Source organism: Octodon degus, unplaced genomic scaffold, assembly GCF_000260255.1.
Source record: "Octodon degus isolate 3935 unplaced genomic scaffold, OctDeg1.0 scaffold00021, whole genome shotgun sequence".
NCBI lineage: Eukaryota > Metazoa > Chordata > Mammalia > Rodentia > Octodontidae > Octodon > Octodon degus.
Window position 1 is genome coordinate 14,136,068 of NW_004524597.1, and position 27,245 is coordinate 14,163,312.

Genomic DNA, 27,245 nt, shown 5'->3' on the forward strand with positions numbered 1-27,245 from the left:
GTGGTGCTGGGGGATTGAACCGCGGTCCCTGATGCCTTGCCAAGCTTGTTCTAAGTAGGTGCTTTAGACCACTGAGCCATCTCTCCAGCCCAAGTATCTCATTTTTTGAAGGAGATAGGTACAAGTTCAAAAATCAACTTTCAGACACGCTCAGTAATAGAGGCCTGTAATCCAGCTACTTGGGAGGGTGAGGCACAAGGATAATTGGAGCCCAGCCTGGGCAATTTAGCAAGAGCCTGTATCAAAATTTTAAAGAGCTAGGGAGAATAGTATGCCTGTAAAAACATGCTAGGTTCATTCCCCAGTATTGGGGAATGGGACATGGGGTGAAGGCATAGTAAGGAAAGTTCTTAGTAGTGGGATTGAACTCAGGGCCTCATGAACACTAGGCAAACACTGTATCATGGAGCTGTATATCCAGCCCTTTTAAAAAGAGCCAGGTCGGGCCAGGGAGATAGCTCAGTGGCATAAGCACCTGTGTGGCAAGTGTTAAGGTCCTGAGTTCAATCCTTGGTACAAAAAACAAAAACAAACAAAAAAACCCCAAAAAAATCTAAGACAGGGTCTTATGTTGTCCAAGCTAGATTTCAATTTACGCAACCTCAAATAGGGGGAATGTGTCACCACACCTGACTGGAGGTAGCTACTAGAAGAGCTACTTTTGCCCTATGGGCTCTCGTCAGCCAGACTTAACTAGAAAGCCACAGGTTTCATGCCTCAATAAGGCAGAGGATGGAGTTTGGGTGGGTCACTGCACCTGAAAAGGAAAGGGACTGAGGAGGAATGCTTATTACTTTGAAACTAGAGGATGAGGAGCCCAAAGCTATGAATGTCCCTCCAATCCTTGGCTGGCTCTGAACTACAGGCACACACATTGACAGGATCCAACAGAGGCCAGGAGAAACAGTGGGAAGGGGCCCTGGCTGGGCCGGCAGGTGCCTGCCTCCCTGAGGATCTACTGCTCTCCTCAGGAACCAACACAAACTATAGGCAGCTGTGAGGTGGCAGCTGCAGACGTGCTGGGCACTGGGAGACCCACCAAGATTGGAAGTGGTCCCACTGACCGACCTCTGCCCTGGCCCACTGTTTATCTGAGTTGGGCCAGGCATTGAAAGCCTTTGGGCCACAAAGTGCTAGCGAACAGGCTTGTAGCCCCTGGGGGGAAGGGGTGGGGGACAAGACACCCAGCAGCTGTTTCCCAGATTTCTGAGTGCCCAGGTACCCTGTGCAGTGAACCTGCTGGGTACTGAGCCATGTACCGAGACTCAAGAATTGATTTATTCAGATTCATGGTTAAGTTACAGTTTTCAGTTTGATTTTTGGTTATGGGATCCAAAATGTATCCTGAGATTATATCACAAGGCCCAACATTTACAATCTAAAAACATTTTTCCCCTTTGGTCAGAAATTAAACTCAGGACCTTGTTTGTGCCTCCCAGGGAGTTGCTGTGCTGCTGAGCTATATCCCATGCTGCTTTTTTTTTTTTTTTAATTTAATTTTTTTTTAAATTTTATTTGTGTGTGTGTGTGTGGCCAGCTCAGCCCACCAGGGGCCGGGGCTGGCTGGCATGTGGTGCTGGGGGATTGAACTGCGGTCCCTATGCTTTGCTAAGCTTGTTCTAAGTAGGTGCTTTAGACCACTGAGCCATCTCACCAGCCCCCCCCCAACCTTTTTTTTTAAAAAGAAAAAATCCCCCATACACTGAAAACAAAGGCTTAGTTTAAAATCCCCAAGACACTGTTGTGATGGTACACTGCAGGATGAACCAGGGTGACGGTGATTTATTTTTAAAAATCAAGGTATAGCTGTCATACACCAGGTTGTCCAAAAGTGTCACTGTCTCTCAGTACTTGTTTATGGAGGAGCAAACATTGCTTTTGCCCATCTTTGGTTGCAGACAGAAGCTTGTAGAACCACTACAGCCCTCTGCCTGCTGACCACCAGTGCCTGCTCATGGTGCAGGACTGCAGAGGCCTGGGGGCCAGAGGTAAAGTAGGATGCTGTGCTCTGGGAGGGTCTCCATGGAATTCAAAAGTGGCACCCCAGTGCCCAGCTTTGGGCTCACTGGGAGAATGTAAGAGAACCATCGTTCCTTCACTGTGATAGCAAACCTTCACTTCAAAATGAGTCAGCAGAGCCATTCTCTGGTTTTCTCAGGAATTTCTTTCAGAAACTGATTCTTGCCTGGAAGGGAAGCTAAACTGCTGGGAATCTCAAGGGAAGATGTCACAACCTACACTGCCCACTTCAAGAACAACCACAGTGAAGAGCCCAGGCCTGCAGCTGCTGTGGACACAAGAGCCTGAGTTTTACATGGCAAAATCTTCAAATGGTTGCAGAAGTCTCCAAGACTAGCTCAGCTGCAAATAGAGCTGACACAATGAATGGCTTCAGGCAGCTCTGGTTGTCAGTTTGACTCAAGAGTCATTTGACCCTGCCCCTTTCTTGGCAGTCTCCCCTCTCATTTCAGTGTCTTCTGGATGATTCTATGGTTGCAGAAAAACAGTACTTAGAAATCCAAATGACTGCACTCTGACTGGGAAGCAGCCTGCCAGGGCCCCAGGCACAGTGCAACAAATCCCAGCAGCTTGCTTTGAAGACAATGGCTATCAGGGTTGGTGAAGTTTCCCTCGTTCTGTCAGCAGTGTCATGGCCATGGCATAGAGGAGGTAGCCCAGGACAAGCAGCAGAGTGCAGGGCAGGGGCCTGATGCACAACAGAGAGCCCATGACAAAGGCCAGCAAGAATGAGAGCAGTGTCCGGTAGCTGCCCAGAAAGCGCAAGCTGAGCCTAGGGCCTCGGGCCTGGTTGACTGCCTGTCTCCGCCCCACAGGGCTCAGCAGGTGCCTGTTGGCCAGAGCAGGCTCAATGAGGTGGTAGCGACAGAAGCTGCCAAGGAAGTCATCCCGGGAACAGAGAGCAACCATCTGACCTGCGAACTGAAGCACAAAAACTCAAGATAGGATGGTGACAGCAAATGCTTCGGGCCACAGGGCGACACATTATCCTTTCTCTCAGGCCACTCCTGGGCTCGGGCAACTCTCGCAGGCTCACTCTCCATCTAGACTCTTTCCACACTCACAAGAAAGAAAAGGGTGTGGGTGTGGGGCTGCTGTATCTTCTAAAACCATTCTACAAGTGGCCAGGCCCGCCCCTACTGCCCCACTCACTCTGCGATTGATGGCAGATGACAGCCGGAAAAGTGCTCGGACCAGGCTGGCGTTCTCATAGCTCCGAATGGGCTGCAGCTCTGAGTCCCCTTGATACTCAATTTCAAACCTCCGTAGCCCATTGATGATCTAGAAACCCAGACCATGAGGACAGTTCAGAGGATACATCTTTGCCAACAGTCCAGAAAAGCCTTTTTTGTTTAATAGGACAAGATGAAATTGAAAACAAGTCACAGGATGATAGAGGCCTCTTACTTGGTAGCGGCCCAGGGGTGTGAGGATGAGTCCATCCTCCCCCACGATGCAGTCGGGGAGCTGCTTCTTCCCATTTTCATCCTGAATGGTTCCTAGGGCAAGTGTGAACTGGGCAAGCTGGGCTTCACTAAGCTGTCAGAGAGAAACACTTCTGTTTTCAGTTCCAGGGTGAAGGACAAAAAACTGATCTTTATCCCACCAGCCTCTAGGACAATGAGGAGATCCAGACATGACCCAGACATGCAAACCCGTCTATGGGATGGGTCCCCAGTGTGAGGAGGGGGCCTCTGGGGGCAGAAACCATGCTGGAGACTTGTGTAAGCTCTGGGGCTGGCCATGGGCTGGGTAAGGAGCAAATCCCTCATGGAGGGGACCATACTGGCCATAGGACAAGCCCCGGGCTTCATACTCGGAATATCTGGCGTAGGTACTCCAGGGCCTTCTCTAGGTACTCATCTGTCTTGCGAATACTGTCCTGGCCCATCTCGTCCAGGTCATTGGCTGGGTAGCAGCTGTTTGGGTCCGTGGGGGAGAAGCCCAACCATGACAGGAAGGACCGGCCAGAGGGGCTCTCCACACACTGGTCAGAGATGGACCTGGCAGTCTGCTTGGCCTGTGTGATGAGCTGAGCAAGGCGTAACACCTATGAGGGAGACACAGAGATATATGGCTTGGGTGGGGGGAAATCCCAGCACCTGGCCACACACAGGACAAGGACAGGACAAGGCTGTGCTGTCCTCCAGACATGGTGACCTGGGGGCAGACTTATGGATAAATTTTTTATTTTGTTCTTATTTTTTGAGATATGGTCCCACTGTATAGCCTAGACAGGCCTGGAACTGGTGATCCTTTCTTTTTTTTTGTGGAACTGGGGATTGAACTCAGGCCCTTGTGCTTGCCAGGGAAGCGCTTATTCTCCTGAGTCATCTCCCCGGCCCCTTGGTGACCCTTTCTTAGCCTTCCAAATGCTGGGATTTCAGGCATGCACCACCACATCTGGCATATGGATGACCTCTTAAAAATGAGATTTTTCCAAACTCTGCCTTTATCAGGGAAAAAAAAAAGTTTTTACTGGAAAAAGAGGAGGGAGAGAAATCAGTGTGTCTAATCAACACAACCTCCTTCCTTTTTTCCAGAACTTGGGTGCCTTCCAGCTCTGCTGATTCTTACAGCCACAGGGACCACATGCCAGCCAGTACCTCCCATTACTCACTAGGGTCCGGACTTCAGGCCCAAACATCGGGGTGTACTTGCAGTCCTGGCCCTCCAGGCTGTAGACATGGCTCTTCACCTTAAATGAGGCATCAGTAACAGCTGGTGGCCATGGTGACAAGAAACTGCCAGTGACAGTAGGAGCTGTGAAGAGCCGGTGCTGGCGATGGGGGATGACGAGTTCTGGCTCCAGGAATAGCTGCTCACCTGGAAAGCAGGACTCCAGTCTGGCACCCGCACCAAAAGGAAGCCAACAGTGACAATAGCATGCTGGAGATCAAGTCCATCTCCTGACCCACCCCATAAGACACCAGAGGAGCAATAGTTTTGAAAGAGCTATACACAGTGGGTGGTTCTACTCCCCTCCTGTAAGGCACACAGGGCCCCCACCTAGAATCTGGCCATAAGGAAGGTGGGGTTCAGCCAGGCTCACAGACTTCCTCAGACCAACCTTGTGCAGTTACTGCAAGCCCACAAGGCACACAGCCTTCCCTGGGTGTCTATGTGCTGCTTCCTGCCAAAGACAGCACTGGCTCCAACCCAGCTGGCACAGGACTGTTGACTTACCTTTTTGGATCATTTCAGCCAGGTTCGGCTGGGCAAACACTTTGGCCACTCGGAACACCATGAGTGCATTTTTGGGGCTGACCAGGTCTGTGCGGAGTGCGCGGTTCAGAAAACCCACGAAGAGCTTGGTGTACACCAGCAGGTTCTCCTGGACAAAGGGTGCCCTAGGGGCCAAGGTGCAGCTCAAGACCACCTGCTGGAGGCTGGGGCCACAATGGTCCTAACCCTTAAAGCTCTTGGCTTCCTGGGACTTCCAGACTCCTAGACAAGACCTTATGAAGGTGTCATGAATGGCAGCTGTAAAGGCCAGGGAGGAGAGTACTGCAGAGGAGGAAGGACCTAGGCCCTCTGAGGACAATGGATCTTTGAGGATGAAGTTCTTTCTAAGAGACACAAGGCCATACTGAAAGGTTGGCCTGAAGCCTGATGGGCAGAGAGGGAAGAAACAGTAGAGGGAAGAGGAGAAGGCTTTGGTTTGGAAGAGGAGCACTTTTATGTGCTGGTAGAGGCCTGGGGGTCAGCAGTGAGGTACAAGTTGGAGGTGACTAGGGTGCTGCTGCTCTGTGCTGGTGAAGAAGGATGACAGGTAGCTTTTGTGGCAACCTGGAACACTGATTTGAGCCAGAAGGGCAAAGAAATAGGTAGAGGATCACCTATGTGTCCTTGGAAAATTCCTTCTGGGAACAAAGCTCAGCCTAGGAATGGCTGGCCTATGTACCCACTAGATGGGGCTTGGGAAAAGAACTCAGAAAACCACCAAAGGCAGATGAGGCCAACCCAAGCACAGGCCTCTTGGCTGTCCACCCACTGAAGCAGCACATACTTATGGGGGTCAATGGAATTGAGGGGAGGAAGGGCCAGGGCCTCACCATTTCTCTGACACACACCGGGGCTGGGAGTCACTGCTCTGAACCTGCTTCTCAGATGCGTACCTCCACGGCTGCAGGTAGCTCAGCCACATTTCCAGAACCTAATAAGGGACACAGGTGTCCTGAAGGCCTACTGGCTGTGGAGCCGGGCTCTAGGCTTTCAGTCACATTCTTGGGTGCCATGCAGCTTGGCTCCCAAAGGCCAGCTGAGGTAGGAAGGACCATAGCCTTAGCTGTGGACCACAGAAGGGTAGAGGGTACCACCACATTCTGGCCTCTGATTGACCTCAGTAAAGATGCCACGGGGAAGGGCCCAGCCTGATAGCTCAGCGGACTAAAGCACTTGTTTAGGCAGAGCACAGCGGCCGGGGTTCCATCCTCACCATGCTGTGCCAGCCCTGCCCCCGGGGCACTCTGAGAGGGAGACTGAGACTGGGCATGGTGGCACACATGCCTGTAATCCCAGTGCTTGGGAGGCTGAAAACAGGAGAATCACTACAAGTCCAATCTACGTAGTGAGAACCTGTAGACCCTCTACCAAATACATTAAAAAAAAAAAAAAAAAAAGAAAGAAAGAAAAAAAGAATGCCAGGAGGATCAGCTTCTCCCACATCACCCCAAGAGGACACAGAAGGAACTTGCACACCACAGGGTCATTTATCCACCATGGCAGTCCCTCAAGAACCAGTCTCATGAGCATGCCAGGGGCAGTGGCAAGAGGCCAAAAGACATCTGCCACCTGCTGACAGGGTGTGGAAGGGCTTTTCTGTACCTTAGGGTCACATTTGAAACTCCAATCAGCAGAGCAATGGCCTTTCAAGACCTCCTTTCCTCCCCTCAAGGTAACGGTCACTACCTTCCCTCAGAACACAGGGCTAATGTGAAAGGGGCCAGAACTTACAGCTCTGAAGGATGCGTCCAAAGGCCAGTGGCCAAAACAGTGCTGCAGGAAGAGGTAGAGCTTCTGCTGGACAAATCTTGGGACAGCAGCCCTACAGGAAGCAGAAGGGTCACTGGCTGCCACCAAGGCATGCTGGGGACTCCCTTGGAGTTAAGATCTGTTTTCAGTCCCATTTTTCGGAGGAGGAAGCCAAGGTTCAGAGGTCAGGGATTATCCTAAGGACATACAGCACACAGGTCGCTCGGCCAGTATGATTCTTCCACACACCTCAGTCCCACACCAGTCACCTGATCTGCTGGTCCCTGAAGGCAGGGGTAGGCGGGCGAGGGGTGTGTGGCACAGGACAGTTTGCCATCAGTACAACCTCCCTCTTCAGCCCTGACACTGGGAAGGGACAAGTCAGTTACAAAACACAGTCTCTGGCCACTGAAAAGGGCAGGTATGAGGAGGAAGCTTTAGGAACAGAAGCAGTAGGGCAGCCCCTGCAGCTCTGGAGCTGAGTGGGGTGAAACAGGCTGCCATATCAGGCATCTGCCACCTGTCCAGCCCAGCTGAGGCCTCCATGCTCTCAGCAGGAAGGACTGCCTTGTCCTACCCATGTCCTGGGAAAAGGTCATAGTGGGCAATGTGGTGTGAATGAAGAGCAGCCCAGAAGCTGCAGGAGCCCTGCCAACCTGCACCTACCGTTTAAACTCCTCCAAGGGGCTGGTGGCATGAGAGTGGGCAGAGGGCGAGACCTGCTCAGGCTTTAGGCTGTTGGCAAATGCATGCAGGTGCTTCAGCAACAAGCGTACCACTAGCACATGCTCCTCAGAGGGTGTGAATGACTCCTAAGGAGGGGAAAGAGGCCGTCAGGACCCAGGGAAGTCTGACTACATCCTGCCCCTTGGCTGGCCACTCTGCCACCCCACAGGAGGCCATGTCCAGGAGTAGGGCCACCCCCAGGGATCCCACTGTGCCTGGCACTTAGCAGGTGAGTGTCATGTCACTTATGGCAATGAAATACATGGCCTAGCTCATGGCCACCCTGCCCTAGGGACGGCCAGCTCCAAGGTTTACTACAAAGTGCTCTCCGGTGCACCAAAAGACCCAATGCTGAAACACACAGCTGTGTGCTTCAACACACTCCTGCCCATGCTGGCCTCAGAGGTTCCTGCCTCCTGGCCAGCCAGAGGACCAGGGACAGGAGCAACCAACCAGAGCTCTGGCCCCAGGGTTGCCCAACTGCCTCCTGGGTGTGTGCAGAAAGCTCTCAAGGCTCACCTTTTAGGAATGGGAGCTTCTTCTTTCTCCCCAGTTCGCTCTTTGGCCACAACCCTGACTCCCCTCCTGCTTCCTCTCCTAGTCACAGCTAGACAGGGACTCAGGGAAGAGTCTTCTCCTGCCAGTGAACCTGTGGTCAGCCAAAATCCTCTGGAGAAGCGCAACCTTAACTTCTCATACACAGGATCTTTGAGGTCAAAGCCTGAGGGAGCAAAGCCTTTCTACCAGCAGCGGGGCTCCCTCAGCTGCTTAGTATCCAAGGGAAGTGGGCTCCACTGGACGTGGACTGGGGGAGGAGAGCACCTGAAGGCAGGACTTCACACTCATCCTCAGCTCCGTGTGTCTCAAACAACTTGCAGTGTTGTGCCTGGCATTGGCCCCAGCCCTGAGGCATTGTGCACTCAGGGTTTTGTCATGAAAATGCTCCCACAGATCCAGGTAACACCCTAACTGGCTTAATCTGAAGATGGAACTATGGATGGAAGGTTACCTTCTTCTGCTTATTTATAATCTTAGTCTCTGTGCAGTAAAATTCATGTTGTTTTTCAAGAAAAAAGTATAAAATATAATGGTATACTTTCTCCCCTGTAAAACTCATGCTAAAGTTTATTATAAGCTATTAAGAGGTGGCGCCACGTAAGACTGTCAACAAGAACGCAGGGCTATGCCTTCAAAATGGACTGATCCAATCATGCAACTAATGCATTAGAGAGCCATCTGGAAAATGGGTCAGCTCTGAAAGCCAGTTTGGCTAGGTCTCTCATGCTCACTACCTCCTGCTGTGATGATGTCCTATGCCACTTCAGGACTATGAGCAGGAAGACAATCACTTCATGTAGCCCTAGAACAGTAACAGAGCTTTCAATGATCCAACAGCCAACTGCCGCAGGGTGCCATTGGTTCACCACCACTGCAGACCTGGGACCAGAGCTGTAAACCAAAATAACCTGTTCTCTTTATACCTTTCCAGCCTGTGATACTGTATTACTAGCAACAGAAATGAACTAAGACATATACCAGTAGCATTAAATCTACTATTAAAGACCAGAAGCTAGATTTCACATTCACGTTCACACACACACACCCCCAACCAACTCTTGCCCTTTTCTAGAGCCTCATTCCTGGCCAGTGGCCCAGGGACCCTAGCCTATGATGTCATCCCTTTGGGTCAGGAAAAGCAACAGCACCCTCAGAGGAACTGGCAGCCCACTTTGCTGATGGGTACCTAGCATACTCCATCTTTTTGTAGACTTTCTCAGGGGCCAGATGCTGGTTCCCAATCTGGCCCCTACTTCTGCCAATCACATGGCCCCATGTCAGGCTACTTTTGTGCTAGGTTTGCTAAGCCAAACTTCTTTCCCTATTCTCTCTTTCTAAGCCAAATACCCACATAGAATCTGGGGCCACAGTTGCATTTGGCCTCCTCCACCAGTGCTGGGGAAATAAGCAAGGGCCTCAAACATGCTAAGCAAAGCCTTTGCTACTGAGCCACACTCCTAGGCCCTACAACTGGATCACTTTTTAATCATCCATTTATTTATTTGTTTATTTGACACAGGGTCTTGCTATGCAGCTTGGACTCACAGTGACCCTCCTGTCTCAACCTCCCCACTGCTGGGATTGCAGGCATGCACCACCACGCCAGGCTTCAGGTCTAGCACGGTGCACCGAGTTCTGGGGCCTGCACAGTATGCGGTACCAGGTATCAAACCTGGGTCCCTGCGCTTGCCAGGCAGGCACTTAGACTGCTGACCTATCTCCCCAGCCCCTGGATCCCTTTTTAAAAGAGACAGCCCATAGGTGATGGCACAGTACTTGCCTCCTATGTACAAAGCCCTGGATTCAATCTCTAGCACTGACTAAAAAGGACATGTCCCCAGAGCCTACAGTACTTCCCACTGAGCCCAGCCTCTCAATTCTCTTGCTATAAGCCTGAAAGGCCCTTGAATCCAGGTTCAGCCGAGCTTGCACACCACCTGGTCCTCCCAGGGGGCCTCTCTTCCCTCCTCAGAGCAGCTGCTGCTTCTGAACAGAATTCCACTGTGAGCTGAAGCTGCCATCCTATCCCACACTATAAGTTCTCTCTCTTTTTTTAAATTTTAATTAAAAAAAAATTTTTTTTTAATTTTTACAAGTTCTTACCTTGGTTCAAATTCAAACATAACTGTTACATGTTCCTGTCACAGTTGGGATTAAATAGAGCTGTGACCATGATCTTAGCTCCATGTTCCTAACTTTCCTCGCAAATCTGCTAACTCCCTCATCCCTGAACATGTCTCTCTCTAAAAAAAAAAAAAAAATACCCATCTAAACCCTCAAATCCATCCACATACCTGTTGCTCTCCCTAAGCAGGCAACAGTCTGCTCAATCTGATGTCACTGCCTGCTCTCACTTGCCACCAAGAGTCTACAAGTGGCTGGAGTTCAACAGAAGGTCAGGCCTGGCTAGGCAATAGCCTTGTCAGCTGTAGCGTTGAGCTCTGAGTTCTCCTTACCCACACTCTGCTGTACATGTAGACTTAAGGTAGCTGCAGCCTCCAAGCAGGGTGATGGTTCTTAATAGGGCAGAACCCAAACCACCTGAAATCCCTAGCCTCTTCATCCTTGGTCACTTTCTGAGCACCATGGCCACTGCAAAGCTGCAATACCTATGAATGGAGACTCCTCCCCTGGCTGGAACTTGACCAGGCAGATTCTGTAACCCGTATGGCCAGCCAGGGCTATATGTCTTAATCTAATCTGGCTACACACCCCAATACCAGGCTAGTTATAAAGTCAGGGTTTGGGCCAGGCTAAAGGTTGGCCCCTGCCTTCCCTGAACCTACACTCTGGTCAGAACTAGCTTCTTAATACCCTGCAGCAGGCCTCAACCAGACCCTCACTCTGCCATTGTGCTAACAGGCACTTTGTGCTCCCACTATGGGCGGGAAAGGGGAGGAAAAGAGAGCAGCCAGTACTTGGTAGGCGTGGAGGGCCTGGAGGCTGGGTTGGGCAGGGCTGTGGAGGGCGCTGGAGACACTGAGTCGGTAGTGCAGAACCTCCAGCTGAGACAACACACAAAGAGAAGCCAAGAAGAGGCAAGAGGGCAAGAGGAGGCAGGAGGGCAGAGGACAAGACAAGGTAGGGAGGGGGAGACATGGGACAGGACGGGGCAAGGGAAGCGGGGGGGAGAAGAAAACAATGAGAAGGAGCCCAGAGGAAGAAGAAAAAAACAAAAAACAAAAAACAAAAACAAAAGCATGTCAGTGACAATCCAAAAAATCACAACCCCAGCAGCCTGGGGCCAGCAAAGCACCACCCCTCTTGGTGGCCCAAACCAGGACTCAAACCACAGGTAAACCTGCTTGCCAGTCCCACATTGGGCACTTTTCTCAGCCTTGTAAGGCTGAGATACAAGTGCACCCTCAAGCCCCTTCATGTTGCTGGAATGACAGCCACTTCAGCTCTGAACTTGACCCAATTCTGTCATCCCACCAACTCCGAGACCACACCATGGGGTACCTGCCCCCTGCAAGCCACGACCCTAACTGGGTCATCAAGGCTCAGAAGGGCTCAAGGCTTAGGAAAGAAATTGTGAGGGAGCCAGTTTCATAGTTCTTTGCCCCCAAAAGATACAGTTGGCCCTTTGCATCCATGGGGTCCACATCCACGGGTTTGATCAACCAGACCAAAACTTAGTAGTGGTGGTAACAGGTGCATCTGTACTGAACATGTACAGAGTATCTTTTTTTTTTTTTTTTTTTTCCTATTTGTTTATTTTAGTCATCAGCACTGGGGATTGAACCTAGGCGCTCTACTCAGTTTTCTTGTGATTCTTTCCTTAATAATACTGTATAACTACTTGTATGATATTTATACTAGATTAGGGATCATAAAAGATTTAGTATATATGGAAGGACATGCACAGGTATTACTACCTGTGCAATACCAAGTCATTTTATATAAAGGATCTGAAGATCTGTGGAACAAGTTCCCCCCAAATACTGAGGGCCAACTGTAACTTACTGGATTTTCTTTGGTTGCCTTGAGAAGAAATTTACCAAATCAGTAGGTACTATACAGGTCGTGATCAATTCCTGTGCATCCAAAACATAATCAGTGTCCCTTCTATGAATGGTTTTCTCTCAGAACTGAGGACAGGGATGGGTTGCCAAAGACTGGAACCCAACGGCAACACATATTGAGTCCACCAGGCCCACTCTCTACCCCCCACATCCTCCCATAGTCTGGAAATGGTTAAAATTGTGCTCATCAGTTATAATTCTGGGAAGACAGCCTTTTCTACCTCACTAAGACTCTGCCTTCCAAATACACAGGGCTCCCAAGGGAAAGAATCCTCACATACCCACACAGTTGGCAGGACTAAGCTAGGACAGGCCTGGACAGCAGGGGTAAGAGCAGAGCTGGGAAGTCCCCACCCCAGAACTCTCTAACCTACTGCCCTGCAGCATTGTTGCCTTTCAGCCAAGCACAGCCCAGGGGCCCCCAGCACAAGGTAAGGTGCACTTGCCAGGCACTGAGGTGACTCACAAGAAGGTGGGAACATAGCAGGATGGCACAGTCCTCTCCTAGCATTCCTCTCAGCCAGACGCCAGGCTCAAGGGGGAACCAAGAAGGAAGGTCCCAGGGAGTCCCTGCCCCTTCACACAGGAACACAGGGCTGGCACCATGGCCACTTCCAGGGCTGTAGCCATTATTGCCTCCAACTACTGAGTAGTGAACACATGCCCTGGACTCACAGTGGGACTTCAGGTCTGCATTTCCACCATTTGGAACTAGGCAGGAACTGACAAGGATCTGTGTAAGGTGGGCATAGTGCAGGCCCCAGTAAATAGAAAGAGGCCTTGGATGACGGGATCACTGCAGCTCCTCAATGCCCATCCACTCAGGTTTCTTAGGCTGTGTTTTGTTCTCTGCCTCAACAGGAGGAAGCAAGGGGCAGAGCCTCTTGGATGCCCAGTCCTCTAAATGCCAGCCATCTGTTAAGTCTCATCCCCCTAAGGTCTGACTAAGTGGAAGCAAATGTGGGGACAAAGGACGAGGTGCCTCTAACAGCACCTGTGAAGACACAGGTGACCATCCAGAAAGGTCTTTCTGGTTGGCTCTTGACAGTAGTCACTCAGAAGACATCATGGGCAGACAGGAAAACAGTGCAGCAAAGCAATCCCTACCTCTGCATAGCCAAGACACATGCACAGGGCTGAGCATCTCCCAGGGGTCCAGGAAAAAAGCCAGGCCCTAAGAACAAATCTCGGGGAAGGAAACCAAGGGCTGGGCCACCCTTTACCAGCCAGAAACATGCAGTAAGTCTGTACAGGAAGCGGGCAGGGTGCGGCAAGCTCTTGGGGGCTTAAGCCAGGATAGTGTCTTGGGCCTTTCCCTATGTTCCTCTTCCTAGGTGATGACAAGGATAAAGTTTTGGATCACCCTATGCCTTAAGAAGAGCAACAGGAGCCAAACCCCATCCTTTGCACTGACAGCACTGAGGTCTTAGACCTGGCCGCAGAGAATGAAGCAGAAGGAGGAGCGGAACAATGGTCTGTCCTCAGAGATTGAGTTCAGTTACAGGATATCCTTCTCAATTTTAACTTTTTAATTCCCCCCCCCCATAATGAGGATTGAAACAAGGACCTCTACACTGAGCTGAATCCTCAAGCCATATATAAATTTATTTTTTAAAATTTTTTTATTTTTATTTAATTTTGAGACAGCTTTGCTAAACTGCCCAGGCTGGGCTCCCATTTGGGATCTCCCATCTCAGTCTCTCAAGAGTGCTGAGATTAGCGGCATGTACCACCACAGCTGGCTCCTTTTTTATTTGAAGACAGAATCTTACTAAATTGCTAAACTGCCCAGGCTGGGTTCAAATTTTCAATCCTCTCATCTCAACCTCCCAGAGTCCTAGGATTACAGGTGTGTGCCGCCACCCCTGTTACCTCTAGACTCTTTATTCTTGAGAAAACCCTAAAGAATTTCGCCTGGCGTTGACAAAACAAAGTCAAAGTGATACACAAAAGCCACAGGCATCAGACTGAGTTGGTGACAGTGCCTTGGGCACTGGACCAAGCATATGTGTTTGAAGCTGACTCTTAAGTGTCCATAGGCCACTCACTAACTGAACAGAACCACTTCACCCTGAGGAACCCAGTGGGGTGCCTAGCCCAGGGAGAGCAACACCAGGAAGTGCCAGGGACTCTGCCGTGTCCATGCTTTTGTAAACAAGTGTCCTGCCCAGGAATGGAAGTAGGGAAAAGGCCAAGGAAGAAGGGAGGAGAGGAGGAAGTGGGAAAATGAGGAGGAGGAAAAAGACCTGGGTACATGTAGAAGAGAAGCCCCCAGCCACCACACAAATGGATGCTTCTGATGCTCTTGAAGAGGTAAGGACAACATGGGCAGGCAAAGGATATTCAAGTTCACCACAGTGGCAGGTATCTAGCCAGTGTCACCACCTCTCTTGAGAGAACAAAAATATTGCTGATGGCAATGGAAAAACTGGGAAATGACTCCCAGAGGCATCAGCAGCCCTAACTTGCCCCCGCCCCCAGCAAGAGCACCAGAATCTCAGCTGTTCCCTGCCACAGAGGTAACCCTGAAAGATTCACAGGGAAGACCAAGAAAGGACACACCTCCAAAGCCCTAACCCCACCCATAGTAATATAAGACTCTTACACTGCAGAACAATACCTACCTGTGTTAGCAATCTGAATAAGGGGTGGATGGTGGGTTCTGCTTCCCACCATCCAGGTTGTAACAAGTAACTTAAGACTGAGAATAAGAAATAGAAAGCTGGTCAGAGCCAGAGGGAGGAAAACAGGAAGAAACTGGAAACATACCTTAGCATGAGGGGACTGCATTTTCTGGTACATCTCCAAGGAATAATGGTGAAGCCACATTTCAACAAAAACCTAAAAAAGAGCATTAGCTGATCGAAAGGTTTAACAATAATGCCAAGACCTGTCCATAAGGAAAGGAGTCTCTCCAACAAGTAGTGCAAGGAAAATCGTGGATCAATACACAAAAGAATGAAGTTGGAACCTTATCTTGCACCATATAAAAAAGTTGACTCAGTTGGGGGTGGTGGCATATCCCTGTAATCCCAGTACTTAAGACTGAAAAGACAGCACCACCAAGAGTCCAGGGCCAGCTTGGGCTATGTAGTGAGTTCAAGGCTAACCTGGATTATATAGCAAGAGGCTATCAAGAAATCAAAACAAAGACTGGATGTGGTGGCGCATGCCTGTAATCCCAGTGCTTGGGAGGCTGAAAACAGGAGAATCACTACAAGTCTGATCTGTGTAGTGAGACCTTGTAGACCCTGAACTAAATACATTAAAAAAAAAAAAAAAAAAAAATCAAAACAAAATAAAACTCAAGGTGGATCAGCAATCTAAATGTAAATTAAAACCATGAAACTTAGAAGAAAACATAAGGGAAGGCTTTACTACATCACACATAGCAACAACTTCTTTGACATGACACCAAAGCACACGCAATGAAAGAAACAATGAAATGTCATCAAAAGACCTTCTTTCTCTTTTTGCTGACTGTACTAGGATTGAGTCTAGGGCCTTCACACTGAGCTACACCCCCAACTCATTTAAAAAATTTTTATTTTGACACAGTGTCTCACTAACTTGCTCACTTGCCTGGGCTGGGCTTGAAGCTTAAATTGTGCCTCCATCTCCCAGACTGCTGGGATTCCAGGCAAACACTACCATGCCAACTCTATTGACAGAGTAAAAATACAGCCCACAGAATGGGAAAAAAATACTTGCAAATCACATATCTGGTAAGGAATTTATTCAGACTATCTAGACAATATCTAAAACTAAAAAAAAAAAAAAAAGGCAGACAATCTGCAAGTATAAAAAATGTGCAGAGGAGCTGGGCATGGCGGCACACATCTGTAACCCCAGCACTTGGGAGGCGAAAGCAGGAGGATCACTGTGAGTTCCAGGCCAGTCTGGAATACTGTGAGTTTAAGACCAGGTCATAATGAGTTCAACACCAGCCTGACCTATAAAGTAAGACCTTGTCTCATTCTCTAAAGGCATACAAATGAACAATTAAGCCCATGAAATGAGGCTGAACATTACTCACCACTAGGAAAATGCAAACCAAAACAAGGAGATACCACTCTATAGCTCTTGAAGTAGCTATTATCAAAAAAGCAAGGCACACATGCTGACACCACCCCGGGCACACCAAGCCAGCCACCAAGACTGGGCGTGGTGGCACACATCTGTAATCCCAGCACTGGGCAGGCTGAAACAGGAGGATCATAGAGTCTGAGCTGTGTAGTGACCTTGTAGCAAACACATTAAAAAATAAAAAAGCAAGGCATAGTATGAATATGAAGAAACTAAAACCCTGGGCCTTTCTGATGGAAATAAAAAATGGTATTGAAACTGTCAAAAGCTATAGGGTGGTACTTCCAAACAACAAAAAAATTAAACACACAGCCAGCATTGTGCAACCTCAGTACTCAGTTAAGGCAGACGCAGGAGGATCACTGCAAGTTCAAGGCCAACCTGAGCCACACAGTGAGTTCAAGGCCAGTCTGAACCACAAAAGCCTGTCACAAAACAAAACACAACAGTAGCAAAACAAAAAAGCAAAACAAAACAAAAAACCCAGCAAGCCAGCCTCTGTAACTTACAGACTATCTCAAAATAAAAAATGGGTTAGGGATGTAGCAAAAGCCCTGGGTTCAATCCCCAATAGTGCAAGGGGAAAAAAAATATTAAACATGGCAGGCTGTGTAAATTCAAAGCCAGCCTGGGCAAATTAGTAGAGCAGCTGTCTCAAAATACAATAGAAAGAACTAGGCATATAGTTCAATGGTAGAATACCTGCTGCCATGTCCAAGACAAAACAAAAACGGAATCACCATGTGATCCAGCAATTCCATTCCTCGGTATATGTCCAAAAGTTCTCAAAGCCAGGGCTGGAAATATTTACACACTCCTGGCCCTGACAGCCTTATTTCCAAGACCTACATGTGGAAGCAATGCAGGTGTCTACTGACAGATGAATGGTCAAGCAGAATGTGTACATCCATATAGTGGGATATTATGTAGCCATAAAAAGGGAGAGAAATTCTGATACCTGCTATAACGTGATGAATCCTGAGGACCTTATGCTAAACAAAATAAGCCAATCACAAAAGACAAAAGTTGTGCAACCTAGATCAATACACCAGACATGAAGTAGCTAGAGTGGTCAAATTCTTAAGAAACAGCCTGCAAGGGATTTAACTGACCTCGTCAAATACAAAAGTTACATTTTTTGTTATATAGGTCTTGTTTTATCTTGGTCTTAACCATCCAGTAGAAAAGTATAAAATTGAGGTATAAAAAGTAAAGCCATATTAATATGCTGAGCTGTAAAAGGCTCAAGTCAACAACTTCTGACACTGCTTGTCTTGCAGATAACCCACTACTATTATAAACTACTTGACTATATTAGATTACTCTGCTGAATTCATGCACCTACAATATATGAATGACAATGGAATACACATCTCTGACAAAAGTAAACAAAAAAGGGGATATAACTGGACCACTTTGTAGTGGGAAAAAAAAATATATATATATAAACTGCATATGCAAAATAGTATAAATATACAGCTACTTTCTTTTAGTTCAATGAGAAGACAGTTTTGAACTAATAGTATTTATACAAGATATCATGTCTGCATCTTGTACTAGGAACAATTACTACAAAGACAACAATATGCAATGTATTGATTTTTTTTTTTTTTTTGCAGAACCAGGGATTGAACTCAAGCCCTTGAGCTTGCCAGGGAAGCGCTTATTCCACTGAGCCATCTCCCCAGCCCCCAATGTATTAATTATTGTAACTGTACTACTAACCTGTTGTGAAACTATCTCATTGCTGCTTCTTCCTCAACAAAATCATTAAAAAAGAAAAAAGAAAAGAAACAGCCTGCAAGTAGGTGGAGGGGCTGGGGGTTCAATCCCCAGGCCTGCCATGCCAGCCCCACCCCCTAGGGTATGCTGAGATGGCAATTGAGACTGGATATGGTGGCATGCGCCTGTAATCCCAGTGCTCGGTAGGCTGAAAACATGGGAATCACTACAAGTTCGAGCTATGTAGTGAGACCCTGTAGACACTGTCCTAAATTAATAAAAATAAAAAATAAAAAACAATGCTTTAGGCCAGGCACAGTGGCATACACCTGTCATCCCAGCACTTGGGAGGCTGAGGAAGGAGGACAGCTGCAAGTTTGAGGTCAGCCTAGGCTACATAGTGAGTTCAAGGGTACTATGAATTGCATAGTGGGACTCGGTCTCAAAAAAACCAACAACAAAAGAGCAATGTTGTACCTACCAAGTCAGCCCCTGAATCTACACCAGAACTTACTAATTTGCTGTAGTACACAGAGGGGCAAGACTGCTAAGGGAGTAGGCCAGCCAAGACCCTTACTGACAGTGCACTACTTAGTGGACCTGATGCTCTGGGTTGGGGTGGGGGGGGAGTGCACACATAAATTTCTATTTTTAATTCTTTTTTTTTTTGGGGGAAACTGGGGATTGAACTCAGGCCCTTGCACTTGCCAGGGAGGAACTTATTCTACTGAGCCATCTCCCTGGCCCCATAAATTTCTTGTCTATTTTACCAACAATTAAAAACATTCTCAGGCTGATGGGATTTGAGAACCAACCTCATGCTTCAGGGCTCCACACTACATGGTAGAAGATGACTGAACATTTGGGGGTTAAAAAAAATTTTTTTTTTAATTTTTATTATCATATGTTTGCAGGGCATAACCATCACATTCATTGTGGAAGTTGGCACCTGTGTATAACACATTTTAATTCTTTTTACTTCCCTTTCTTCACTTCCCTCTCCATCAATAGCTTGTTTTGAAATGGAGGCAGAGACCACCCTCATTTGCTCACCTGGAGAAGAGTTTCTGACCTCCAGATCTCCTGAGAGGTGGGATCTGCATTCACAGATGTCTGATGAGAGATATGTCGCTTCAGGAGGCTGGTATGGTGAAGGCCATAGGATGCAAAGGGCATGGCTGGAGTCCTGATAGTGACATAAGAAGAAGCCTCAGTTAGGGACTCTGCTGTACACCAATATAATGATGTGGGTAACCAAGCACAACATGTTGAATCATACAATGACACCCAGGTCCACACCAACATATTTGAATAAATAAATAGGGAAAAGTCTTCTTTACCACTTAACAAATGAGGAAAGATGAATGCTATGCTGTTAAAAACATTTGGTAATTACTCTATTTTTTTTTTTAATTATTTTTATTTTTATTTTTATTTATGTGTGTGTGTGTGGCCAGCTCAGCCCACCAGGGGGCAGGGCTGGCTGGCATGTGGTGCTGGGGGATTGAACCATGGTCCCTGTGCTCTGCTAAGCTTGTTCTAAGTAGGTGCTTTAGACCACTGAGCCATCTCACAAGCCCCGGTAATTACTCTATTAATAACTGATATGGCCAAGAATTAACAGTGGATGCTAACATGACTGGCAATTACATACTTCCAATATATCTTTCTACTAAATCATCAGTATTAATTTAGGCAAAGTACAAATTTAACTTCATAGCAGAAAAACCTGAGTGACACTCTTGGCCCAGAGACTGATCTTATATCATCAGTAATAGGACAAAGGGATAGCACAGGTCTCCTGACTGGGTGTTCAGGACCTGGTGTGACCACTGCATTGTTCTTATCTACAGAGCCCAAGCTGGGCCTAGTTATGAGCAGACAAATACCAGAAAGCCCACATAAAAGAGCATCTACAGTCAACCTGTGCACTTAAAGGGTCAAGGCTGGGAAAGAATGAAGGACTGAAGGGCACCAGAGAGACCACTGCACACAGTGAGTAAGCCAGACCCCACCAGATAATAGATGTGAGTAGGACAGAACGAAAAGAGCTCTATAGGCCTGAGAGGATTAGGAGATGGCCCGGTAGCAGTACTAACTTCCTGGTATGGATGGAAGTACCAAGATCATGGAGGAGAATGTGCTGCCTCTAGGAAACACATTCTGGAATGCAGAGGTCTTGAGATGGCACATCTATAAATTGTTTAAACAGCCCCTCCTACTTGTCCTCAGAAGGGGCAGTAAAATGCTGTACTGATAAGTGGATGAGATGATAAGGGACATAGCAAAGTGTTAACATTCCAGTAGTCTGGGTCAAAGGACTACGAAAGTTTTTCATGTTATGCCTTTATCTTTCCTAAAAGTCTGAAGTTACTTCAAAATGAAAAGTTAAAACAAGTGAGAAAACCAGGCCTAGAAAGTTGCTGGGTGCTGCCTTGTAGAGGGCATGAATAGCCTTGTAAAGGGCATGAATAAACCCTATCACCATCCACCCTAGATGCACTATCACCACCATGTCAGGGTCACTAGCCACTGTTACCACCTATCAGCCCCTCCGCCCTCCTAGACCTGCCTCTCCACTCTTTGAGGGCACTAGACCACATGAGTGTGGATGAAGGCACCACACAATGTGCACATTTCAACACAGGCTGGACCAGCATCTGCAGCCTCCCAGAAAAGGAGCAGTCCAGGGAAGAGAGGGAAGGACAGAAAAGCCAAGGCTGGGGGTGTTCCAGGAGAGTTGGCCAAGAAACTCCAGACAAAAGGCCCACCAAAGCCTCACAGAGCCAGCCAGAGAGCTCCCAATACACCCTCAGACTGAGGTGCCAGTGTCAGGCTTAGCCTGTATGGCCTAGTACAAAGGCTCCCTCCACTAGCTAACACAGGACAATCCTTCCACCCTCCTATCCTGCTCACTGATTCAGTGGGTCTTAGATATTGGCCACAGTGAGGACTGCTACAAGTAGAACATAAGTCTGTTGTGTGTGTTATCAATAAAGCCAGAGAGACCTGATGTGTCAGTGATGGCCAGATACCAGCAGACTCTAATAAAACACAAGATGATCTTCTGGCTGCACTAGGACACTGGTGTTAGGAATGAGGCATAAGAAAAATTATGGAATCTTGGAAAAAGGGTGGTACCATTGTACGCATGGATGACGCCCATGACCAGGCAACTCCCTTATAAAAGGGCCATGTCTTAATGACCAAGGCAGCCTTACCTGGGAGCTGGTGATGGGCTTGTCCCACCAGGACTGGAGGAGAGTGGAGGGGGCACACTGCCTTCGGTGGGCAGAAACCATGACAGGTATCTGTCCACCAGGGTGAAATAGGCACAATCTGAAGTACGGATACGGAGGGACACGGGCAGTGGCTGGAAAACCAAACTCATAATTAGTGTGGGCTCTGGGCACCACCTTGTCCTCCTCCAGGCACGAGTAAGACAGGTACACTCCAGGTCAAGCCCCATCCCTTCACAGCAGGATGTGATAAAGCAAGCTACCCTCAGAAGCATGCTTTCTGTACCTTCTGAGTGATGAGGCTCAAGGCAAAGAAGAATATGTAATATTCAAATGGATCTGTCAGCAGGGTCAAGGAGTAAACACAGGGTTGGTGGGCCACCTTCCAATGACATGCTGACCAGAAAAGCCTCCCCGCAACCCTGCAGGCTACCAAAGGATACTGAGGGCCAAGTTCAGGCCAAGGCCCCCAGTGGGGGGAAACTGGACCTTATTGTGGTACAGAGGGCTGTCAGGGAGGATGTGCTCCTGGATGGATGCCTTCACAGGGCCCTGTGGAGATAAGGTAGGCTTGTGGGCAGGGACCTGCATGGTGCCTCCTAGGCAGTGCAACTCTTTGGGAAGGCTGCTGAGGAAGAGGCAAGCATATAGAACCTAACTGTAGAGATAGTGCCCTTCCTCTGGCATTTGGGTAACAGGCTTTGCTCAGACTTTTTTGTTGGGTTTTTTTTTTTTGAGACAGGGTCTCGATCGGCAGTTCAGGCTGACCTTGAACTCACTATGTAGCCCAGGCAGGTCTTGAACTCATGCAAACTTCCTGCCTCAGCCTCTTGATTGCTGGGATTATAGACATGTGCCACCACACCTGGCTCTTTTACTTGGAATTTTTGTCATCCTCACAAAAACCCAAATAGGAAGGAGAACAGTGGAGTGTGCTTCTGAGCCCCATCTCCTTTGCCTCTCATAACCACTGAGCAAGTTACTCCTCAATCTGACCCTGAAAGACTGGAGATTCAGAAGAGGAAAGGAATTGGTCACATCACCCTGCCTGCCACTCAATCAGCAGCAAAGCACAGTGCCTTCTCTACTGGCAGAGTCTGTAAGTGATCTTTTGTGTGTGTGTGTCTTCTTGAGACAGGGTCTTGCTATGTTGTTCAGGCTGGCCTTGAGCTCACTTTTTAGCCCAGGCTGGTCTCGAACTAACAACAATCCTCCTGCCGCAGCCTCCAAAGTGCTGGGATTACAGGCATGTGCCACCATTTAATGATCTTTTGAAAAGCTGCTACTTCAAGTTATAATTTGTGATGCCTTCTGGGTCTTGCCTCCTGCTTAGGGTCACCAACTCTTTAAGTCCCTCCCTGCCTGCTTACTACCTTAGCCACTTTTTCAGACCTGTAGCCTCAAAGACCACTCTCATCACCAATGTACTTACAGGTAAGTAAGAGACAGGAAAATCAAACTTATAGTCTTCAGCTTGAAGTTTATACACCAACTTCATCATTGGGCCACTGCACATAAAATTAAAAATAGCACAAATGAACTACAAACCATCTTGCTCTGATTTCTTAATTTAATAAGTACAGTGATTTAAAAAACAATATTACTACAAGGAAGTACCTAGCCCTTCACAGGCAGAAAACCTACCTACCCAGGATCTAAGAATTCCATTACAATGCTGTACTCCACCGGGTTCACACGGCCCTGTAGGCACCGGAGGTTCCAGCCAACGAGGACACCATCCAAACTGCCGAAGATGCTCTCTACCAGCAACGGGAAGATGCTGTGCAGCTCCTGAAACAATGTAAGGAGGATGGGGGCAGACGTGTCAGGACCAGTGCCCACTCCCACACCAGCTCCTGTTCCACACAATGTACAGCCCACCACTTCTCTGAAAAGGTCACTCCCAGATAGAGACCTACAGGACCACTCAAGTCCTATATGCTGATGTAGTGTTGAAAAGCATTTTGAATTCTTCCACTAGACAAACAGGGCAGACCAAGCAGCACCACTTTACATTTGAGTTGGTTAAAGAAGCCAGCCTCTGACTTAAAATGTAGTTGAAAAATTAGCCAGGCACAATGAGATATGCCTATAATCCCAGAATTTGGAGGCTGAGACAAAGTCCTTTGGAGGATTTCCATGAGTTTAAGGATAGTCTGGGCTATATAGCAAGACCCTGTCTCCAAAACAAAACAACCAACCAAACAAATAAAATATAAACTTCTGATCTAAATAGAGCTATTAAAAAGCTCAACAAGGGGCTGGGGAGATGGCTCAGTGGAATAAGCGCTTCCCTGGTAAGTGCAAGCGCCTAAGTTAAATCCCTGGTTCCGCGGGAAAAAAAAAAAAAAAGCTCAACAAACAGTAAAAAAAAAGAAAGAAAAAACTTTCATGCCAGGCCTAGTGTCACATGACCATAATCCCAGTACTCAGGAAGCTGAGGCAGTATTACTGTGAGTTTGAGACCAGCCTGGGCTACAAAGTGAGCTCAAGGCCCACTTGAACTGCACACAAAAAAAAAAAAGTCAACATTGTTCATTCTCAGTCAAGTCCCTAAACAAAACTATGACTTATTGTCATGTGGTATGAATCCATTATGTAGGCCAACTTCCTGGGCTTGACAAATGTAGTTGTAAATTAAATACTCATTTAAAAAATATTTTCCTAAGGGCTTCTCTACATTGGCACTGTTGACATTTTGGGCTAGATACTTTTTTGTGATGCAAGGTATTATCTTGTGCATTACTCCCTGTCCTTTGTCCACTAGAGGTATGTACATTAAGTGTGCACATGGCATGCCCCAAGATGTTGTACCTTTGCTGGAAAATCCTCAATGACTTTTACCAAGTCTTGGCACCTCTGTGCAAAGGGTTTATTTATAGAGTCGGCCTAGGAAATAAAGTGAAAAAAAAATCACAAACACATATTTGTTCTATAGCTTTTGCAGGCATTATGCTCAAGTCAAAACACCGATCTAGTTCCCCAGCACCTCATTCATCATGTTCTACATGTGTCCAGCCCCAAGGATGCTACTAAAAGGGAGAAGTTACAGGTCTACCCTTCTAGACTAGTCCTTCTCAGACTTGCTTCTCAGCACTGTCCTCAGGCAATGAGAGCACTGTGTAATATCATAATAAAACAAACCTCCACTAACCCATAAGCAAAGATTCAGTGCCAGGGTCAGCTCCACCACCAGCAGAGAACTCCTTCTGTGTAGGTTACCCCTCACATCCTATGAGTACTCTCTCAGTCTGTACAAATGAATCAGAACTTTCCACCTCACCAGCTATGATTACACTACAACAATCATTAGTGAGAATGCCCAACAAATCAAAGATTATAGCAGAAGCATTCTTTTTCTCTTAATCAGTCAAAAGGAGGGGAGGAGAAAGGAGGAAAGGGAAGGGGAAGCAGGAAGACAGCCTTAAAAAATAAGGTATGCAAGATCCTGAGTTCAATCCCAAGTACCGCCAAAAAAAAAAAAAAGGTAGCTTGGGCTGGGGAGATAGCTCAGTAGAATAAGTGCCTGCCTGGCAAGTGCAAGGTCCTGTGTTCAATCTTTGGTACTGCAGAAAAAAGGTAGCCTGAAACTATAAATGGCCTCATCCAAGTCAACACTAATCATGAGGGTAGCAGAGAGAACAGCAAACATTTACTTAAAGAATTGAAGAAATCTACCCAAAGTCATGGGATATAGAAAAAGCATCCTGACTACATCGAGAAGAGAGTTCTGTGTAAACAAGTTAAGATCAGGTGGAAAGGCTCCAATTTTAACAAGAGGCCTTTCCCAAGAATGTCTAATGCCTTGTCCACCTCCAAATACAGGTGGGTATTACAGGATCTGAGTCAGAGATGGAGACCTAAGCTGTTTAAACAATGGATCAGATGTTGGTTCCAGTGGTGTATACAAAGGACAAATGTCCTTCCTGATAAATGTTTACAAAAAGCAACCCAGAGAATTACAACTAGAAATCCTCATCACCACTACCTCCCCCATAACCTAATTTCACAGCATCATGTTTACTACTTGAGAAGGATTCCTTTTTTTTTTGGCTGGCTCACGCTGCCTGAAGGGTGGGTCTGGTGCAGCATGTGGTGCGGGATTGAATCGCAGTCCCTTGTCCCTGACTAATTTTGCTCAAGAAGGAGCTTTAGACAACTGAGCTAATCTGCCAGCCCCCATGTTTACTTAAAATGCTATCCCAGTTGCCCCCAGCACAGGAGTCCCCCTCCACTTTTCATCAATGACAGTTATTAGAACACTTTACATGTGTAGAAAGATCTGTGGATCATGAACATTCTGAGACTTTTTTTTTTTTTTTTTTTTTTTTGTAGCAGAGATTGAACTCAGGATCTTGTTCTTCCCAGGCAGATGCTTACACCACTGAGCTATCTCCCCGGGCCTCATAAACATTCTGATGTATATTTTCCCATATACTTCTCCCCCTACTCTGGGAAGTAGAAAAATGGCATTTGAATTAACTAATTCTGTAGATGAGAAAACTAGAGCTCAGAGGTTGAATAAACCCACAGTCCTACACTAATAGGAAGGCAAATTCATGCTTAATCATTCTAATTATGAATCTTGTGTTATTTCTATCACATTCCCATAAAAAACAACCACTACAGAGTTCTCTGAATCAGTGGAAAGAATCATTAAGTCCTTCAGCTACACTAGTGCCACTGACACTTCAAAGGCAATTGATTACTTACCAGTAGGGAGCTAGGCTGTTGTAAATGAGGGAATGCCATAGTAACTTTTCTTGGAAAGTCAAAAATGGTTGTGTTAGGAAATCACTGTGGAAAAACAAAGATGAAATATCAATATCTGGTATGCAATAAAATATTATGGCGTTTCATAATACCCAGGAGAATATTTGCATAACTCAAACACAGTACACCATCAATTCCATGTTGGCTCAGTGGTCTAAAGTACCTACTTGGAGCAAGCTTAGCAAAGCACAGGGACTGCGGTTCAATCCCCTAGCACCATATGCCAGCCAGCCCCGCCCCCTGGTGGGCTGAGCTGGCCACACACACACACACACAAAACAACCTTATAAGGTCAGTACAGATGAGGAAACAGGGAGAATGGGGCAAGTTCACTTGCCTTGCCCAGCCAGTAAACAGCAGAACCAAAATTCAAACAAATAAATCTCCTAACAAACGTCTCATAAGCAGGTTACAGGTGATAAAGCATATTACCTATGCTCTATGCAATGAAAGGAGAAAAGCCAACAGAACCCTTGAACAGGTCATCAGAAAATTTCCAGATTCCTACATCAGTGCCCATCCTAGTCAGAAACTAGAAACAGCCAGAGTCCGAATGAGCAGAGAGGCAGCCCGAAGAGTTCTATTGATGGGATACTGGTGGCTTTCCTGGCACAGCTCTATCTAGATACAAGTGAAGACAATGAGGTGGCAAGTGGCAGTGTACATGGAGAGAGAGGTTCTGGCCATAAAGAGGTCTTGAAGGCAGTTAAGAGATGAAAGTCTTTGCCATTTCAAAGAGAAACACCTCTGAATTTTTTTTTTTTTTTTAATTCTTAACTTTAGCTGTCGATGTGTGTTAGGGAACACTTAAAATACCTTAATACTGACCTCCTTAGTCAAGAGACCACCACACAAATCCAAAATTACCAAAGCAGCATAAAAATCCAGACGGTGGGCTGGGGAGATAGCTCAGCGGCATAAATGCCTTCCTGGCAAGCAGTAGGTTTTGAGTTCAATCCCCAGTTTAAAAAAAAAAAAAATTGACAGACTGTTTGATAAGGGTATGTACTGGAGGTGAAGTGAAAGCATTTCTTGCTCAGAGGTAGCTGCATCGCCAGCAGCTGAAAGAATGAGGTGACTCCGACACTGGCCCGTAAACTAACATTTTTTTTTTTTTTTTTTT

General features: G+C 47.2%; 1 protein-coding gene across 2 annotated transcripts in view; it reads right to left on the bottom strand.

Annotated features, from left to right (window-relative positions):
• Positions 1-1,454: 1,454 nt before the first annotated feature.
• The window catches only part of Smpd4 (sphingomyelin phosphodiesterase 4), a 26,968-nt gene continuing 1,177 nt past the window's right edge, over positions 1,455-27,245 (bottom strand). Inside the window, exons 2-21 of one of the 2 annotated variants that reach the window (XM_004628159.3) lie at positions 26,063-26,146; positions 24,164-24,238; positions 22,998-23,140; positions 22,782-22,857; positions 21,793-21,901; positions 21,636-21,688; positions 21,332-21,483; positions 19,164-19,296; positions 15,072-15,143; positions 11,196-11,282; positions 7,660-7,805; positions 6,976-7,066; positions 6,075-6,175; positions 5,206-5,369; positions 4,640-4,845; positions 3,836-4,069; positions 3,427-3,558; positions 3,172-3,300; positions 1,670-2,940; positions 1,455-1,474 (exon numbers count right to left, since the gene is read on the bottom strand). In XM_004628159.3, coding sequence (XP_004628216.2) covers positions 2,611-2,940; positions 3,172-3,300; positions 3,427-3,558; positions 3,836-4,069; positions 4,640-4,845; positions 5,206-5,369; positions 6,075-6,175; positions 6,976-7,066; positions 7,660-7,805; positions 11,196-11,282; positions 15,072-15,143; positions 19,164-19,296; positions 21,332-21,483; positions 21,636-21,688; positions 21,793-21,901; positions 22,782-22,857; positions 22,998-23,140; positions 24,164-24,238; positions 26,063-26,101 — 2,472 coding nt within the window. In that variant the 5' untranslated portion in view covers positions 26,102-26,146 and the 3' untranslated portion in view covers positions 1,455-1,474; positions 1,670-2,610. Of the gene's footprint in view, positions 1,475-1,669; positions 2,941-3,171; positions 3,301-3,426; positions 3,559-3,835; positions 4,070-4,639; positions 4,846-5,205; positions 5,370-6,074; positions 6,176-6,975; positions 7,067-7,659; positions 7,806-11,195; positions 11,283-15,071; positions 15,144-19,163; positions 19,297-21,331; positions 21,484-21,635; positions 21,689-21,792; positions 21,902-22,781; positions 22,858-22,997; positions 23,141-24,163; positions 24,239-26,062; positions 26,147-27,245 lie in introns of those variants that run through there. The other variant, XM_023711568.1, reaches the window with a different exon arrangement.